The sequence below is a fragment of the Haliaeetus albicilla genome, chromosome 8 (genome assembly GCF_947461875.1).
Source record: "Haliaeetus albicilla chromosome 8, bHalAlb1.1, whole genome shotgun sequence".
In the NCBI taxonomy this organism is placed as follows: domain Eukaryota; kingdom Metazoa; phylum Chordata; class Aves; order Accipitriformes; family Accipitridae; genus Haliaeetus; species Haliaeetus albicilla.
Genome location: NC_091490.1, coordinates 19,444,480 through 19,463,639, shown reverse-complemented (window position 1 = coordinate 19,463,639; position 19,160 = coordinate 19,444,480). Strand labels below are relative to the sequence as shown.

Sequence of the window (19,160 nt, the reverse complement as noted above, 5' to 3'; positions counted from 1 at the left end):
TGATCTTCCTTGCAATTTTCCACTAGTAGGCTTTTTTGAAAGAAGAAAATAGGCCCATATTTCCAAATGAAAGCATAAAAGTCAGTGGTCAACTAACCAGAAAATAACTGATTTCATTTGATGATGAGTAGTTATGTCATTCCTCTGAAAAGCCATCTCCCTTTTCTTTAGTCAATAACTGAGGAAAATTAGTTTTCTCTAAGTGCTGTGCTCAGAAAAAGCTGCAGGAACACTGTTAAAGAATTTGATAGCATGGAGGAAGACTCTCCTGTGGCCAAAAAAATATGCTTGCTTCGAGTTACACTGTAAGTGCTTGTCAAGACATGTCATGGATTTACTAAGTAAATTGGTGGGCAAAATTAAATATTGCTGCAAGACCACAGAGGTTGGTATGGATTGTGTTAAAAGAATTTACTATTGATCTATGCACCTGTGTTTAAGTCTGCAATGTTTACTGAATAGTTTAGACAACTTTCCTGTGTGAAAATTACTAAATTGGTTACACTTCTCACTTCTAAAACTTTTACCTCTTATTTCTTGTTCTCTGTCAGCAGCTGCAGGTTGCAATGAATTTGTAGCTCAAAAGTAAAGCTGGTTATCAGTCAGTCATTTAGAAACTGGTTTACTCTTTTGAATTTGAGTGTAATTGATAGAAAGTTGACCTTTTAGCTGGTCATTTAAAGGAAAGAAGAGTAATATCCTGAAGGTGGGGTCTTGCCAACTTCTGTCACCTGATTTGTTTAAAATTCTAGTAAGTAATGAATAAAGTTTCAGGTGTTACCATATTCCATAAGGCCATGCTCATGTTCTTTGGTTTCTCCATCAAGTCTTGTTTCATACATCTATTTGGAAAGGGAACCATGAACAACTTGGTAAAAAGGAGATGAGCATTTTGTTCTAGCCTGTAGCTTGTGTCTTAAGTTTATCTAATCTCTATAAACAAGGCGAATTACACCTGGAAAATACTTGGGCTGCCAGTACGTAAAAACAAATGTTGCATGGAATGCTATGTTTTCATGTTGTCAGATATCGGATCCTTTTAAACTTACCAATTCAACTCCTTGCAAATTTTGTATATTTTTTTAATGAAGAGTTGTGTTAAAACCATTTATTTTAATTAAGGCTCAGAGAACATTTAAAAATATGACTTAGTTGTTTCTTGCTTCCAAAATATGGATCTAAGGCTTTTAGTAAATTTAACTGCATTTATATACTTGTGTTTGTTTATTTTTGCTCTAATGTAGTTTAGATACTAGTTCTGGCTCCTTGCCAGGAGGAAGTTGGCTAAAGGCAACATTAAGGAAGCTAGGCATTGGGGAATGAGTGGGAAAGTAAAATTTGTAGAAAGGAGCATTAATGATAAACATATGCGTCTTTCAGTGTGTTATTTTTTTATAATGCCTGATGATACTTGAACTCCAGTGAAATGATTGAGTTGCATTTTATTGAAAAGAAAAAAAATAATGAAGTCTTCCCATCTAGTGCATAAACAAATTGACTTTGTAGGAGTTGTTCTTTATTTTAGCTGATTAATCTGATTTTTCCCTCTGTTTTGTTAGCCAAGGGGATGGTCCTTCAAGTATATCTGCATGTAACTTGGTGTGCTGAACCTCAAATACAAAGATGTTTCCCAAACCAAGGTCTAAGAGAGCAAAGAAACAAAGGAAGTTCCCTGTTAAAGGTTTTTACTGTAGTTCTTCAGTATTTTCTCGTGCAGCTCGGAGGAGCTCTCAGCCATCTTTTGTACAAAAGCACTGTATCTAATTCTTTTCCCCTTGAAAGAAGGTCTCTATGGTTTCCTGAAGGTTGTTACATTCCTCTGTCAGATTGGAAACTTGTTTGATAAAAGGACCATCTCTAGACATACAGGAGATAGTGTCTGCAAAAGCACCATGGTTTGTTTCCTCAGCTAGCATACTGGGACAATGCTTGACAGATTGTAAACCACACTGGAGTTCAGAGGTAATTAAAAACCTGGAATTGTTCTTGGAATTAAATAGAATTCAATGCAATTTGGTCAGTGATTGAAATGTTACTCATATGACTTTGAGCAATGTTTTCAACCTTTAGCGGATCACTACAACATTGCTAATGAAGTGTCTCCTTAAAACACCTTATGTATTAGATTGTTATGTTGTGTATGTGAACTTGCAGCTTCAAGTTTATTCTTCCAGATTTTTTGGGACCATCAAAACCACAACATGTTAGAGTCTGAAGATGACTTTTAAAGAATGTGTATTTACTAAATGATACCGCAGAAAGCTTTCTGATAGCTTAGGAGTTACACAATATAAAGTGTTAGACTGCTTTATTCTTTGTGTTAGGAAGACTTGGAGAGCTAGTGAATACCAAGTTAAATGGAAGCTGGTGAATGCTAGCCATGATACTCCTGACTATTGTTAGGTGATACTACAAGAAGAATCAGGACTATGGGAATAAATTGGGACTTTTTCCTCAGACTTCAGCAGAAATCATTTATATGAATTTGTAGTGTAAAATATTTAGATGAAGCTTATAGTGAAATCATGTTTGAGCTCTAAATCAGGATTTTATCTTGTCAGGAAGCGTGATAACAGGGTGATTCACCAGCTACCTCTCCTGCATATGTCATTGACTGAGTCAGTTTAATTTATTCTTCAGGTATTAGAATGCTATTAACTGTTTTGAAGCAAGGAGGAGACTGGGTCCACGGAATGCTATATAATTGGCTTGAAAAACCGTGTACACAATTTCAGCCCCAAATATGTGAGACTTCTTTTTATATGTAGGATAGTATGAGGATTACTTCCTGTATTCTGGAAGTTCCCATTTCTTTCTCTTTCCAGGAAGAGAAGAAAGTCTAGAGAGCATATAATATATACAGTAGTGTTTGTGTAAGGCTTGCAGTTATTTTTACTTTGTCATACGGTAAGAATAGTTGACAGTATTTTGGTTAAACAGGATGTGTAACTTGGAGCAGAATATAGGTATTAAGCTAATACATTGTGTAAGTGAAATATCTTTTTTTAAAGAAATCTAAATAGATTATTTTTTTTTTTAGAAAAACAGATACTGTCTGTCTGGCAAATGCAAAAATATGTGGTGGTAACATTTTGGGGCTTACTGTAAGGTGCTGCACAATACCTTGGGATTCTCAGGGAAGGGGATTTACATAATTGCATGTAATGTGGGATGCTGTGGTCTACCTTCAGCTAGCCTTACTTAAAATATTTTATATGCTGCCCCACTGCAGTATTCCTGTGAGCAACTCAAAAATCTAAACACAGTATTGTACTTCCTCTTGGTAATAAAGCACTGTAATCAGCAGCTAATTAAAGATACTAAACATAAAGTTGAGTTACTGACTTTTATGTATTTTAATTGGCATATATAAACAGCATGTCATATGTATCTGTGTATAAGATCAATAGAAGTATTTATTATCTTTGCGGTAGCTTAAAGTATGTAGCAGACAGGTCTGTGCCTTGTCTGATGACTGACCAGATGGGAGAGAATTGCTGGTAGTTCTGTTTTGCTCGCTGGAAACTGCAGCAGAGTAGAAAGTCTTTAGTACTTAAGTCTGGTCCCCCTTATCTTTTTAAAGATCAACATTTTCAGACTAAAAATTCACACATTTATTTAGGAGGTATCTACATGGTCTTAGGCAGGCAGATGCAAATGAACTCTTTCTGTGCTCTTGGTCTGTTGGCAGACAGGGAGCAGTGTAGCTGTTAATATGGCTTGGAACCTGAATGAATATACCTGATTTGGAGCTGGATGACGTCTGCTCAGTTCCCGGTGTCCTCCTGCAGTGGGTAGAGAAGGCGTACCCCTGCCTACTTGTCTCCGGACCTGGCCATCTTCAGTGGAAAGTGTTGGTGTCCCTAGGAGTGGGCCGGGAGCAGCATTTGTGTTCAAAGTCTGATTAATTGGCAGGCTCTTGAGTGAGAGCCCTCTGGGGAAAAAACACATTTTTAAAATGGGTTGACTCTGGTTTTGATCACACGTTGGTAATAATTAGTAATGGCTTGATCATCCTGATGGTGCTCTGGATGATTTGGCATGCTTCCCAGGCAACGTAGGTTGCCTTTTATGCTCTTCAAATATAACTTGAATTTTGGCATCTGAAAAAATGCTGGGAATAAAAAGGAAACCAATTCTCTTTGCATAGCTGAAAAACTGGCTGAGGTGAGCTGAGCAAAGAGTACCGTTAACTGGGGGCTTGCAGCCTGAGCTGGTTAGCTGAAGGGATGGAGAGCTTGTATAGACCTGGTAAGTGTTGGGACTTTGGGAGCAGAGTCAGGGCTTGAGCTGTCTGCGTAGCTGCTGCCTGTGGTACCCGGTGTAGCACAGGAGGGCGCCAGGTAGAGCAGCTTCCCAAGTGGGAGTGCTCCAGTGGTAAGGTAAGGCAGAACGGAGTGGAAGTAGCATAGGTGTGTATATGCTTAGTGAGAGGGTGATGGCAAAGGCAGAAGTCCTATCTCATGTGTAGTTAGATTTGTCACTGTGATTTAGCTAAGATTTTGGGATGGGCACTGTGGTGTATCTGGCTGTCCTTGTTACTGCTACAACCAGCTCAGCACATGACTGTGATCTCTTTCCACAATAATGAAGAGTAGCAAAGGGAAGGACACTTCATAACTGAAGGGCAGAGTATCATTGTTGTAGCCAAAAGGGAGACACTGCAGCAGGACTGCAGAAATATCACTAGTTAAATAATAACCAGTTTTTAAAAGAAACATTTGTTTAGGAAAGCCTTGAGGAGATTCCATCCAAAAATGCAAAGAAAAGACTAAAGGTTTAACAATACTGGTTTTTTTTTTTTAGTCTTTCCAGAATGCTGTGTTAAGCAAAATCATGTCTCTAAAGCAGGGAGGTATTAAACCGAATGCTCATACAGATTTTCCTGTGTTTCCTGGAGTTGGTGATACTCGGTGAAAGTGTCTGCCATCATTCATACTGAATTTATTCTCATTGGTGTAACTAAAGGCAGAAGGACTTATTTCAACAACTTGATAGCTCTGTGATTTTTAATTGGGGGAGATCCAGTTTCTCTGAAGGGGCTAGAGTGAAACCTTTAGCTCTTTCCTTTGTGCTGTCAGTGGAAAGAGGTACATATCTTCTGGGAGTCAGTAGGATTAATTTCTGTACTACATGTGTGTATTGCCATAGTAGTGGGAGTCAGCAAGATTCACTTCCGTACAGTCTACGTATGGTCTTAGTAGTGGGACACAGATTTCTTATTGGAGGGACTGTCAGTGGAAAGGCAGGAAGTAGCAGTGGTCTGTAGTTAAGTGACGGCCAAGTACAACTACCCTGTTAGAAGAAACGGTGTACGTAGAGTTGAAAAGCTTATGACACATAGCAGGGATTTTCATTCTTTATTAAGAGAAGGGGGAAGAGTTTGAAGGGCAGGTGTAGGAGCACTGTGTGTGTGTTGATAGGAGTAGTGGTGTGACCTGTTTTCTGGAAGGCCTTAAGTCACTTGTCAAAGAATAACTCTATGAAATCTTCTGTCACTGAATATAAATTTTGAAATTAACATAGGTGAAATGATGAAATATAAAAATCCTGTTACTCTATCCTATTTAGGGAAGTGGATAACAAACTGATAGCTAAATGCCTTCATGTCTAGGTCCAGGAGTCTTCACTGATGCTGACAATTTAAGAGAGCTGGCTTTAGATTTTTAGGAAACCCTGGAAAAGCCTGGCAAAAGGGGTGTAGGCTTGACTATTAGTTAGCTATTAGATCAGAATTTTTTTTTTCTTAATTTAGCTGGGCCCTGGGTGACTGCCGTAGCTGTTTTTCCTCGGATGAATTCTTTTTGATACAAACTTCACTGTCAGCCTTCAAACATCTGCTCTTCGCAGCTGTGCAGTTTGCTTGCTTTCAGATAGTTGACTTAAGAATATTTTTTGGGTACTAATTCTCTGAATACATTTTAATGAAACTGAGCTGCTTTTAGAAATAGTAGTATTGTTAGACCCATTGTTCTGATTTAACTGCTGTCTTGCATGGTTTTCTTGACCATACTTTTTCTTTGTATTCTTCACATAATTGGCTTCTACAAACCTTGGCATTAATTTTTTAATGCCTAGTGATGTGTTGGTGAATGAATGTTAGTAAGATTCTTGATTTCTGTCCCCCACCCACCTCCTGCTTCAGTTATCTTAATGTGACATATAAGCTTCAAAATGTTTAAGCCAGACTCAGCTTGGATTTACTTTTTCATCTTAAGTCTTCTTAGTTATTTTACTTTGTAAAGAGATAAAAATTGATTGTATACTTTCTCTTCCTGTTTCTGTCACATAGGGTATTACTCAAAATCACTGCTTTCGTAATATTTTATGTAAGATTCTTAGAATGGATGACTCTTAAAACCTGCTGCATATGGCAGTCATGTTTGCTGTGGTGTTAAGATTGGCCCTGTTTCTGCCAGCATTTATTTTTGCAATAGTTGCATTACTTGTCATATTTTAAGCAGCTCAAAGCCTTTGAGAAAATAATCTTAAGTGAGATGTATGAGTTACCTTTATCATAATGCTGTTTTATTCGGAGTGAAACAGCAATAATTTATCCTTTCATAGCAATAGAGAATAAAGGATATTGACTGAGTGTATTAATGCATGTATTAAACTTAAGATTTTGAAATCTCCAGCAATTTTTATTCATTTCTTGTATAAGAAATGGTGTCAGTTGCTAGTATTTAAAGCGATTTATCAATGATTATCTTTAAAAGATCATGTGTTGGTTTGTTTTATTTAAAAAAAACCCCCAACATATTGATATACCTGAGCTTTCCTGTCCTTTTGGATGCTTACGCTGGGACCTTACCATTCCCACCTGGGGTTTGTATCCCTGCATCTGAAGATTTCTAGCAAAATCTGTTACCATTTCCAGAATGAATGTTAAGCATATGGAAATGGGAAACCTCTTCGCAGTCCTCTAGGAGAGCTCTGAAGTCTCATGTTGCTGGTGGAGAGAAAGCAGGGAGATTGAGTACTGCTGTTTTGTGTTTGGCCTGTAGTGTTCCTCTTGTTTTCTGAAGGCATTCAGTGTGTCTTGCTTTTGATATGATGTGAAAATAAAATAGTGCTGGATTTGATTCACAAAAAAGTTCATTGTAGTATTGTATCTATATAAAAGCTTCTGCTTTAGCAACCAGTCAGTCTATATACTGTGCTTCAGATAAATGCAGTGTGCTGAGATGGAGTTTCTCCAGCTGAAATTCTGCATTAATTAGATTCTATTAGAGGATCTCGGGAAGGGATTTTTTCCTGCAGCTCGGTGTCTTTAATATCTTAGCAATTATTGTATAGGCTGTACTGCAGACAGGTGTTCGTGACAACCACTGAGTGATTCAGTGTTTTGAAGAAGTCAGCAAAGGTCAAAATAAATAGTTGCCAGTAGCACCACTTCAAAGGAAGTTCCTCCTCAACCCTGATTTTGAAAAGTTTTAACCTTTTGCTAGGTAGCTAGCTCTTCCTTTAAGGTGCATCTAGATTTTCTCCCAAGTTTGGCCAGGGAAGAATTGAACTCTGTTGTCAATCACTGCAGGCCAAAGCCTCTTATGTTTTCAGTTGCTGAAGGAAGCTCTAGGGAGGGGTTCATCAGAAAACACCCCCAGGGGCTGCTGTTGGTTATTCTGTAGTGACCAGTGAATCTGTTGGGCTGCATTACCCCATAACACTGGTCAAGAAGTAGCAGCACAGTATGATCAGCCCCAGTTAACCTCCTCATTCCTGGACCTGCAGTTTCCCCAACTGTCTGCTTAGAGCTCCCTTCTGCTCTAGTAGCACCTCTGACTTTTCCTCCAGGACCCTTCTCAAACCCCAGGTGCTGGTAGTGGGATAAGGGGTCAAGGGCACTTGGTGTAGGGGTGACCTGAAGAGAAAGTGAGGAGGTAGAAGAGCTGGCAGCATGAGGCCTTAATGTAAGACATTCAGGAGCTGTTGTAGATTCATGGGCATAAATTCTTTGGGACTGTTTTCTGCACGCTGGCAGATGCTAGAGGATCTTTGGATTTGGTGTGGATTAGAAATGTGGTGCCTCTGCTCCTCTGTCCTGGTCTGGAGTGTTTATACTGATATACTTGTACGGGTCCAGTGTGCATCAGTAAAATAGTTGACTGTTTCTATATCTATTTTTCTAGTTTCTGTGCCATTGTTAGTTTATCAAGATGTTTTAAAATAAGCTTTTATTTCTATTTATTTTTGTAATGGGAAGTCTGAGCTGATCCTGGATCCTGTGGTATTTCTGTACTGCAGAAATGAGCTCTGTGAGTATACATCAGGAGTTCCTTCGAGTCTTTCTTTGTGGATTAGCGGCATACTTGCATGTTACTACTTCTATAATATTGTGTTGCTATTGATGCTTGTGTTGCTTCTGACAGCCTTGGGTGTTCTGGAGAAACAAATAATGTCGATGTCACTTCGTGCATATTGTATATTTTTTCCTTTGTTCAGTGCAGCAGGTTTACTGAAAAAAGGTATTAAAAAAAGACAACTACTGCATCCTCTTCTCTTTGTCATCACAGGTGGCGACAGACAAGGTTGCAGGAAAGCTGAGCTCTACTCTCTCATGGGTGAAGAACACTGTATCGCACACCGTCAGTCAAATGGCCAGTCAGGTGGCAAGTCCATCTGCCTCATTACACACTACATCCTCCTCTACCACTCTGTCTACGCCCGCGTTATCACCATCCTCACCAACACAGCTGAGTCCAGACGACTTAGAATTACTTGCAAAACTTGAGGAACAGAACAGGTGAGTGGAAAACTTTTTGGTCTTCAAAGTATAGTAATGAGACTGAAATTGGCTTATTGCAATTTCATCGTATAGGCTGTTAAAGGGGCATTAGGTAAAACTTTGTGGTACATTTCAATTTCAAGGCCCCAAGGTTTAAGAACTTGTGTTCTTGTGCTATATTTTTACAAGTTTAGTTTTTGTGGAACTCTACAAGGTGTTTTTCTCTCCTGGTTTTACAGGACTGTTTATGGCTGCCTCTAATCCTAAGAAATTACACTGGACCCATGTGATTTTCAGCATCCAATTTAAAATAGAGTATCTCAGGGATAAGACTTTCATATAACCTCCTTACCTTCTTAGATCAAAACTAACCCCAACTGGCAACTAAGCACCAGGCAGCTGCTTGCTCACTCCTTCTCCCCCAGTGGGATGGGGAGGAGAATTAGGAAAAAAAGGTAAACTTGTGGGTTGAGATAAGAACAGTTTAATAATTGAAATAAAATCATAATAACAATTGTAATGAAAAAGAATATAACAAAAAGAGAGAGAGGTAAAACCCAAGACAAGACAAGTGATGCACAATGCAATTGCTCACCACCCGCTGAGTGATGCCCAAGCAGTGATCTGCCCCTCCCAGCCAACTCCCCCAGTTTGTATACTGAGCATGATGTCCTATGGTATGGAATATGCCTTTGGCTAGTTCGGGTCAGCTGTCCTGGCTGTGCTCCCTCCCAGCTTATTGTGCACCTGCTTGCTGGCAGAGCATGGGAAACTTGGAAAATCCTTAATTTAGGATAAGCGCTACTTAGCAACAACTAAAACATCTGTGTGTTATCAACATTGTTCTCACACTAAATCCAGAATACAGCACTGTACCAGCCACTAGGAGGAAAATTAACTGTCCCAGCTGAAACCAGGACAAATTTCTATTAGCTTCTTGAAATCTTAAAGATTTCTGAATTCCATCTTCTGTATTTTTTTCCATTTTTACCTAGTTCTTGCTTTCTACTATCTCTAAACATAGCAGGTTATATAGAACAGCCATCTTCCTGCTGTTACACTAATGGTGGCAGATGCATAATCTCTTAATTTCATGAAAAGTAAATTCCTAATCTGGCCTTTCTGTTCATCCTGGCTTTTTTTTTCGTATAGTAAGCAACATGAGTGTGTATTTATCTGCACCATCTACAGTTCAAGATGCAACTTTCAGTTGGATCAGTTGCTCTTGACGTGCATAGTGGTTGCAAATTGGTGATCTCACTAAGAAATAAAATCGGACTGTATGATTTCTCATTTCTAGAACCCATACTTATTTGCACTTTTGAGGTGGGACTTTTAAGTCATCTGGCCTCTTGCAAAATTTGGTTATACTTGACAAGTACGTTTCAGTAGTTCATGAGAAATTGACTCTAAAGGAGCACTTGAGCTCCAAATAGGTTTTAGACTTAGTGGATAGCTGCAAGGCTGTGATACCTACTGAAGATTTCTGTCCCTTCTGCTGTAGTTAAGTGCAGAGTTTGAAAGTTTAGCTCAATCTAGCTTCTGTTCCAGCTTCTGCTAGTGTGCTGGACTTTGCACTGAGGCAGCTGAGGTACTCCGTGGTTTTTTGGTTTTGTTTTTTTGTTTGTGGTTTTTTTTTTTTTTTACACTGCTGATTCAGTTATGAGGGTAGTAACTTTCAGTAGAGGAGAAGAGTAACTGGGAGAAGGAGGGGCTAATGCCATTGTGTCACCTAGCATGTCTTCTTTCATGTTTGTTTTCTGCAGCCTAATAGCAATAGAACTTACAGGGAATTTGTTGTATCTGTCTAGTTCTTGACTGAGAATGGAAGGCAGCTTTTAGAACCACCTCATCCTCTTCTCCTTGTGGTTTATGAGATTGTCTCCCTCAAAGATGATCTATATGTAATTTTTGCTGTGCAAATGAAAATTTATCAAAAGCAGAAAAAAATGAGTTAGAGTGCTTTTAAGAAAGTTAATTTGCATTTCATCTCAGGTATTCCACTCTGTTCAAGACTAACTGACTAACTTTTATTTGAAAAGCAGTTATACCTGTTCTTTGGACCGCTTATCTGTGTTGGAGCATAATGTCTTTACATCCAGAATCATCTCATTAAACCCTACAGACTAGCTTGCTTGTTGAAAGAAGAATGTGAGCTTGGGCTTGCTAGGCTTTCTTTTTCAAGTCAGCTTTCTTCATTTAGTAAATAAGCTAGCAAATCTTGTGTGATTTTATTTAATTTTAGTCAGACCTTTTGTTCAATCCCACATTAGTCTTGTGTGTGAATTCTAATTAGAGGCTATCCTATCAAGTGTATCTCTTCTTGTGAGATACTATGCTTTAATACAGAAATTTGATGCTCTTATGCTGGGTGCAGTGTAGTCTCAGAACAGTTTGAATCTGCATTTTAACACAGTGGCACTTTGTTGACAAGGAATTGTACTCTGAACACAGGGAACTATTCTTGTTTCTGCTTGCTTGAAGAATTGCTGGTGATGGATATTATTAAAGGTTTCCTTTTCATTGTTGGCTTTTATGTCAATAAGGAGAGTATTAATTAGTTAAATAGCTAGAAAGGGAAGGAACTCAAATTCTATCAAGCTATGTCTTGTAGCATTCTGTAATCCAATTATACTGAAAGTTCCCTCAGAATAATGAGGTAGCTCGGTCCAGAGTCCTGGTGGAGCTGTTTGGCATTAGTAAATCATTTATAAAGTTTATGTGAAAGAAAACAGTGACTAAATGCGACAGAACTTGCTACTTACTGTAAAAAGAACTTCTCATTTTCAAATCTAAGGACAATGAGTTTATCCAGGTAAGGTCACATTACAGAAACTTAGTGTAACTTTTATAGAAGGCTGTGAAAACAAAGTGACTAGTTAGAACCTTGGTTTTATAATTGTAATGTTTATTCTGTGCTTTTTTTTCCTCTGTGATTACTTTGAATTTGATCTTTAGGCACTATCTCAGGTGGAGAGGAGGAGCTCCAAACTGTAAATTTCCATTATGGATCAGTATAGGCCAGGTTTCTAAACATTAAAAATGGATTTTTTAATTTTTTCCTCAAAAGAAGATTTTTCTGCATTCCATTAATATGGACTAACTTAAAATTGTTCTTGAAAAATCTTGTGGGTTTTTTTTTCCAAAGGCATTACTATTTAAACCTTTTCCAGACAAAATACTACTGCAGAGACTGTATTTGTTGTCTTCATGAATTAACTTACTTTTTTCCCTAACTTCCATAAACACCAGCAGGTGAAAGCTGGTAACAGGGAGAGCTAGTATAAATATCTCTATCGTAGTAGACAGCTTAAAAACTGTAGGTATGCTGAGATTTGTGTACATTCTCAGGTACAGTATAACTCAGGTTATAATTTATTAAATATCTAAAACCTCACCTGACCCTGCTGAAATGCTGTGTGTGGGGGTGGGGTGTGTTAGCTTTTCTGCAGGTGCATTGAGAAATTATTCAACCAGATCACTCTGTTTTACAGACGTTGGAATTCTTGGAAGTTAAAGCACAAATGAAACTCTTGGTATAGCAAAACACTTTTTCAAGTTAGTCTGAATTCTTGCTCTTACGTAACGTGTCGTCTAAAAAATTTCCCCCTGCTTATGGGGCTCAATATTAGTTGAGGATAACCAAAGTGTGCCTTTTTGCCCAGAGTCCCCAGCTCCTTGGAAAATTGATGACCATAGCAACAAGCTAACAGGGAAATCTCTTCAGCAGCTTGTCTAGCACTTGGCACATCTTTATGTATGCCTTGCTGCCTGATAACCCCAGAAGTTCTTGCATCTGAACTCCACACTTCAATTACATGTTCATTGGCTATACTAACCACTTGTGTTGCCTGGTCCTCATTCTTTAGGTCTGAGATTTTTCCTATGCATTTATAAAACACCATGTTGATTTGTGAACAGATGTCAGCAAATGTCAGGTGTTTTAAAATTGTTCCAGGTTTTAATTATTCTGTCTGCGTTTACATTGTCAGGTAGACTTTTAGGAGGCTAATTTTTTGTCTTTTCTTTAAAATTACTGTCTCTCTTGCAGTACTTCAACATTTGACACTCTTGTTGAGGACATTTAACTTCCTTATGTTCTTTTTGTCAGTCTGATGCACAACAGCTGTGGCTTTTATGTTGCTAGTAAAATCAAAGCCCTCTTGCTGGCACTTATGCCTCAAACCAAAACTTGTGCATCTTCCCTGTAGGGCTATTAATCTCCAGTTGATGAATGTGTAAAAGAGCACTGGGCTTGCAATGCTTCTGTACTTTCTCTGATTTGGTATCTTTATGTATTAAGATCTAGGTCATGAGACCACAAAACACTTGTATTAAAATCTCACTTCCCTTAGTGTTGTTGATGCGTGATGTGACATTTTTATCCATTTCTAGAAATGCTGCAATGTGAGCTGTTCTTCTGTCTGCAGAATTACTTGAGATCTCAAGAAGAAACAGTAACATTGACCAGTTCTTTTCAAATTTAGTACAAATGGATGTTGGGAAAACTGTTCCACTGAACCCTTGGGTGCATCCTTTGTAAAGAAGTTGGAAGAATTGACTTCTAAACAAACAATTAATAGTGTGGTCCTGTGATTAGAAGAACTTGAATTTGGTTTTTGTGTGCTGTCTTTGCAGACTCTTGGAAACAGATAGCAAATCCTTGCGATCAGTAAATGGGTCGAGAAGAAATAGTGGATCTTCTCTTGTGTCTAGTTCATCAGCTTCTAGCAATCTGAGCCATCTTGAAGAAGACTCATGGATCCTGTGGGGGAGGATTGTGAATGAATGGGAAGATGTACGGAAAAAGAAAGAAAAGCAAGTTAAGGTAGTAGTTGGACGCTATTTTTTAGGATATATTTGTAGTATAAGTGATACTGTTTTATCTTCCTGTTGGTCTTTTTTTTAAATGAATACTAATAGAAGCTTCCAGTTGAATCTGTTCCATCCCTAAGCCTTAGTGCTTCCTCAGTAACTGTTACCAGACCTTGGTAACAGTTTTGCCCAGCAAATGTCTCTTAGTGAAAACTAGATGCATTTACTGTATCTTGAATACTAAAGCTTTCAGTCTACCTCTAATGAGAGATTCCTGTGAATATAGGGAAGATTTGCTTCATGTTTCCAAAATGGAATTACTGAAAAACCACATAAGGGCATCTGATAGCTGGATGCTGTGATTATTTTCCCACTGAGCAGCTGTCTTTTTAAAGCATTCTTATTAGAAGAGCTCATGATTCTACTGTAAGAGGCTCCGATGAGTTTAGTTTTTTTGTGCATGCCAAGTGTTTTGACCCCAGGGATGACCTTAAGCAGGAGAACACATTGTTTCTAAATTGAGTGGATTGAACAAACTTTGACCAGTGTGTGTCCAGTCTGGGTTAGTTGTGGACATGTGCAGAAGTGGAATTCAATTACGCTTTAAATTCAAACTAAAAAGCATCTAGGGCATTTGAACATATCCATGTTTCAGAGGCAGCAAGTAACAGCAGTGTGGGATTTTTTGTTCGTAGGCGAGTCTGTTTTGCTTTGGTTCTTTATTGGCTCTAGTCTGTAGGTTTATGTGCAGAATACAAATTTCAGGGTCTTTTGAGCAGTTTGAAATGTGTGCCTATGAATAGGTTGTGGGAAGGCAGAACAATGGGCTAAAGTAAAGTATCTTTTGTGTGAAGCAGTTGTGAAGAGAGAACATGACTTGAGAGAGGAAACAAGGGAAGAAAATGAATTCAAGACTTCCTGCTTGCATAGGGAAAATGGTTTCTGGAAAGGTGTTCCCAAAAGGCCATGAAAAGAAGGCCACATGAACCTGGCAAGAGCAAGGAGAAATGAGATAGTAATAAGTAGATCTGGTTGGATAGAATTCATTTGAACTGCCTCCATTTGAACATTTTAAAGTGTCACAAGTATCACTTGTTTTTACAGCTGGCCAAGTATAATTTGGGGAGTATGTGACTAACTTTCAGTAAATATTTAATTACATTGCTAGTGAGTTTTCATTTGCTGGTTAAATAATTCTCAATACTTTTTTTGTTATTGTTTTGTTTGCATAAAGTCAGCCTGAACTGTGTCACTCTACATTTACAATGGAATACCAGAATATCCATACTTCCTGATTGTGCCAGTAGGTATGACTTAAGTAGCATAGGTATTTTTTTGTCTTGGCTGTAAAAACTGGTCTTAAGTTATTAGATATCTGGCAAGTATTTTAAGTTTTAGATGTAAGTGTGTATACCTTCCTGCAGAAGTGATGTGTTCCATCCTTGTATCTCTTGATCCACTTGCTAATGCTTTGCTATTAGTAGCCCTTGAGGCTTTAGATGACTGATCTACAATCTGATAGTGTGTTGTTGACAAATGATAGCTGGAGACAGATGTGGAAAGCCAATGTGTTAGGGTTGTTGTCTTGGAGTTGGAAATCTTTTAGGAAATAACACAGGGTGTCACAGTTGTGTTGTAGACAGGACAAATAGTTGGACTGACATTTCGAGGATGGTTCTGAAGCAGCCTGGAGATCTTGGGGATATTAGAATATTGAGGTCAGTGATGCAAAACTCCTGCAGTAGTGTTCAAGCTTAACAAAACCTAAACTTGAAAGCAAGAATCTCTTTCAAAGTTATCACTATTGCATTAATTAATCTTAATGTTTGGCGAAGGAGGAGAAATATTTGGAACAAACAAGAAAGAGGAGGCTTTGCAGAATAGGAGATTACTCTGGCTTCAGAATGAATACTAGTGAAAGAAACTATCCTTTAGGAGACAGAATACTTGATAGCTTAAGGTACAAAAAATTATTAAAGGAACCCTCTTGTGTTGAAGAGACAATCTTCTAGGTCAGACTGATCCTAGTTGCAGGAGTACCACTAAGACAGTCTGTAAACTGCTGAATCATACTTTTTTCTCAGTTTTCAGATCAAGCAACAAGACTACTTTCTGCTTGTGCTTTCTGAAAAGCCATGTATCAGAACCATAGATCTACTGATCTAAGGTTTGAATTGTGTATTACCTAGCTGGTGGGGGGTTTTTTGGGTTGTTTTTTGTTGTTTTTTTTGTTGTTGTTGGGGTTTTTTTTGGTTTTTTTTCAGGGAAGATGAAGTAAATTTAGTTAATTCAGTAGATGTAAACTTAATGTTTTCTTGGTCCAGTGTCTGAAACTACATTTCAATACTTTCTTAAAAGAACTTGGAAATACTGGCACACCAGAGAAATTAGACACAACTTGTCAAGTTTGTCAAATGACTTCTGATAGTAGTACTGTGCAATTTTTCTGATGCAGTTGGCTGTGCTACAGTTAGTTTCGCTTTTTATCATTTACCTGTCTTGGAAATAATTTTTAATTGGTGATTTCTTATATCTCAGTCACTGCAAATATAAAGGGTGTTATCTTCAGTCATCATTTGTAAAATATAAAAATAACTATTAAATTCTGGCTAATGGGAGCTCTTGTTTAAAATTACTCGAAAATTCAGTTTTTCAAGTAGCTTACTATGAATAGGGGACTACTTTCATTAGCTAATTGAGCCACTAAAAATGATTCATTGTCTCCTTACTTTTGTTAGATAACAATCTATTACACTAAAATTAAGGTTTACACATTATAAACTGTAAGATTGGTTTGTGACATGATGTAAACATTTTCTGAAGTTGTGAGGAACTTAATATGTTGAAGTGTTTTGTTCTGTAGGCTTATGTTTATATTTTCAGGAAATATAAATGAATTTATGTCTTTTTGTGCTTTAGGAGCTTGTTCGAAAAGGGATACCTCATCATTTCAGAGCAATTGTTTGGCAACTTCTATGCAGTGCTCAAAGCATGCCAATTAAGGATCAGTATTCAGAGCTTTTGAAAATGACATCTCCTTGTGAGAAATTAATAAGAAGGGACATTGCTAGAACATACCCTGAACATGATTTTTTTAAAGAAAAAGACAGCCTTGGACAGGAGGTCTTGTTCAACGTAATGAAGGTAAGTCAGTATTTTAGCCCTTGAAAATACATTAGCAAGAATGTGCACAAAAGTTTGGAAAATAATTTGCCTTGTATATAGTGAACTTGCATCAGTTTCGTGTGTTTACGTTTTTTTAAACTTACTCTACTTGACACTGGAACGGTTTAACAAATTACATTCCAATTTCAAAGATAGCTTTCAAATATGGTATTCCTATAGTTAATTGTTTTACTTAGTAAGTTTTTTAAATCTCTTATAAAGTTTGCATTAAAACAAAGTCACATGGTAACTGCTCACAGTATAATGGAATAAAGTGTGCCATGAAGTAGAGTAAACAATGTTGACCAAGACAAGAACACTAAATCAGAACTAGCATTCAGTTTTCAAGTGTTTGTGAACCTGCGAGTGGAAGCAGCAAATGGCAGGTACAAGCTAATGTGCAGTTCTTAACAGCGCCCAAGCACAAAATGAGAATGCTACCATAAAATTAAGTTTGCGTTATTTTTTTTCTTCATTGTATAAAGAGCTTAAATATTGAAAGACAGACTTCTCCATACACCATAGTTTCAACAGAGAAGTTGGTAGATTTCCAAATCATAGTGACTTCCATAACTCTAAAATGAAGATGCAGTATGTATGGAAGTCACTGCATTTCCTCCACCTGTAAATAAAACTGCAGCACATAATTTTTCTGAAAAAGAACTGTTGTTTGTCTGGTCTGTCTCCTATAAAAGTAGTAACGTTGTGCAGTTTGTATGCCAGCTGTCTCTGTTATCTTTTGGCAAATTCCTGTAGTTGAAAACTGTATGCATTTTTTTTTTTTTAGGTATGCCTTAGTTTTAGATTTGTAGGCTATCAGAGAGCAGAGTTCATACCCCTTTGTAGCAGCAGGTAGCAACTAGAATATCTGACTAAAACTTCTGAATAGAATGTCTGTCCTCACTGGATTTGGGAGAGGAAGAGTAAGTTATTAGCAAATGCAGCATGAACTATGATTACTTTTTATTGGTGATGAGGTTTTAATTGTTGAGAGTCTTAAAACTTTATTTCCCAGGCTTATTCTTTGGTGGATCGAGAAGTTGGATACTGTCAAGGAAGCGCTTTTATAGTTGGATTACTGCTTATGCAGGTAAACATGATACTAAAAATATGTGAACCTTTAAAATCCCTGCTTGAATGCATAATATATTGTGGTGGTTTATTGCGAATTTTTATAATAGTTTTCCTTCGTCATTTTGTTACAATGGAATTGTCAAGGGCAGCTGTTTACTCTGTGAATCAAATGAGATTTATTCTCTGTGGTTCTGTTTGCCACGAAGATACTGTCTTTGAGTGGGAGAATACATTTATTTCTCGGAGCTAAGGTAGGACTGCAGACTTGCAAGCCATTTTGGTGAATATTGTTTCAACTGTTAACAAACTTCTCATTTCAATTCTGTTATATTGAATCTCCTCAGTTCAAATGGAATTTCACAGTTGATTTGATAATCTCGAAGCTGCCTTTGTATTACTGCCTTTTGTTTTATGACAATGTAGGGTATATTATAAGAAACTTGCAGACCTCCATTTCAGTTTTTAAATCACTTGATAGAATTCAATATATACAGAAGTTCATTGTAGTGATTGTACAAAACAACAACCAAAAAAACCCCAGAAAAACAAACCCACAAAAAACCCACTGCATGCACAAATACAAAAAACCCCCTAAACCTTCCCAGGCACTTACTCTGATATATCCTTACATTTGTCCAGAGTTTTTACTGTGCTCTTTTATTTTTAATATAGATGCCAGAAGAAGAGGCATTCTGTGTGTTTGTTAAATTAATGCAAGATTACAGACTACGAGAACTCTTTAAACCAAGCATGGCTGAACTGGGCCTTTGTATGTACCAGTTTGAATGCATGATACAGGTACATACAAAATCTATCAAACTTCCTATTCAGTAACTATTAATAAGGACTTGGGAATTACAGTTCAAGAGCAGGCATGTCTGTTGGCTAGTAGGCTGTTCTCTTGACGGTAGTTAGTCTCAGAACTTCAGAAGTAAATGCATGTGGCTGTGTGGTCTGCTTTTTTAACCTTTGGCAGACAGTGACTGGCTTTAAACACTGAAGCATCAGGATTTGTATTGCTACCATTTAAGCCTATGAATGTTTAATTCTGTTTGAATTGAAGATTATGAAAGTCAGTATTTTCATAGTCAATTTACAGCTATTTTAAAAGATGGAAGCTGGGAGACACCCTCATACATGGAATTAAAATTGTGTTCAGATTTGGGACACAGAACACTTTCGTCCTGGTCAGGCTGATAGAGACAAATAGGTTTGTGTTTTGTGATCCAGTTCCTAACATGATGATGAGGGGCAGGATCTTACATAGCAAAATAAGATATAGGTCTCTGGCCATACCCTGGATCTTTCCAGCTCTTTTTTGTAGCCCACTCTAGACATGACTTAGGAAGTCACAAGCTTGTAAATACCTACTAAGTTC

General features: G+C 37.6%; 1 protein-coding gene across 8 annotated transcripts in view; it reads left to right on the top strand.

The window, feature by feature from the left end:
* The window catches only part of EVI5 (ecotropic viral integration site 5), an 87,689-nt gene that overhangs the window by 4,168 nt on the left and 64,361 nt on the right, over positions 1-19,160 (top strand). Inside the window, exons 1-6 of one of the 8 annotated variants that reach the window (XM_069789239.1) lie at positions 7,550-8,258; positions 8,517-8,746; positions 13,367-13,556; positions 16,463-16,687; positions 17,724-17,798; positions 18,455-18,580. In XM_069789239.1, the coding sequence (XP_069645340.1) occupies positions 8,250-8,258; positions 8,517-8,746; positions 13,367-13,556; positions 16,463-16,687; positions 17,724-17,798; positions 18,455-18,580 (855 nt within the window). In that variant the 5' untranslated portion in view covers positions 7,550-8,249. Of the gene's footprint in view, positions 1-7,549; positions 8,259-8,516; positions 8,747-13,366; positions 13,557-14,830; positions 14,851-15,691; positions 15,711-16,462; positions 16,688-17,723; positions 17,799-18,454; positions 18,581-19,160 lie in introns of those variants that run through there. The other 7 variants (XM_069789237.1, XM_069789240.1, XM_069789236.1 and 4 more) reach the window with 7 other exon arrangements.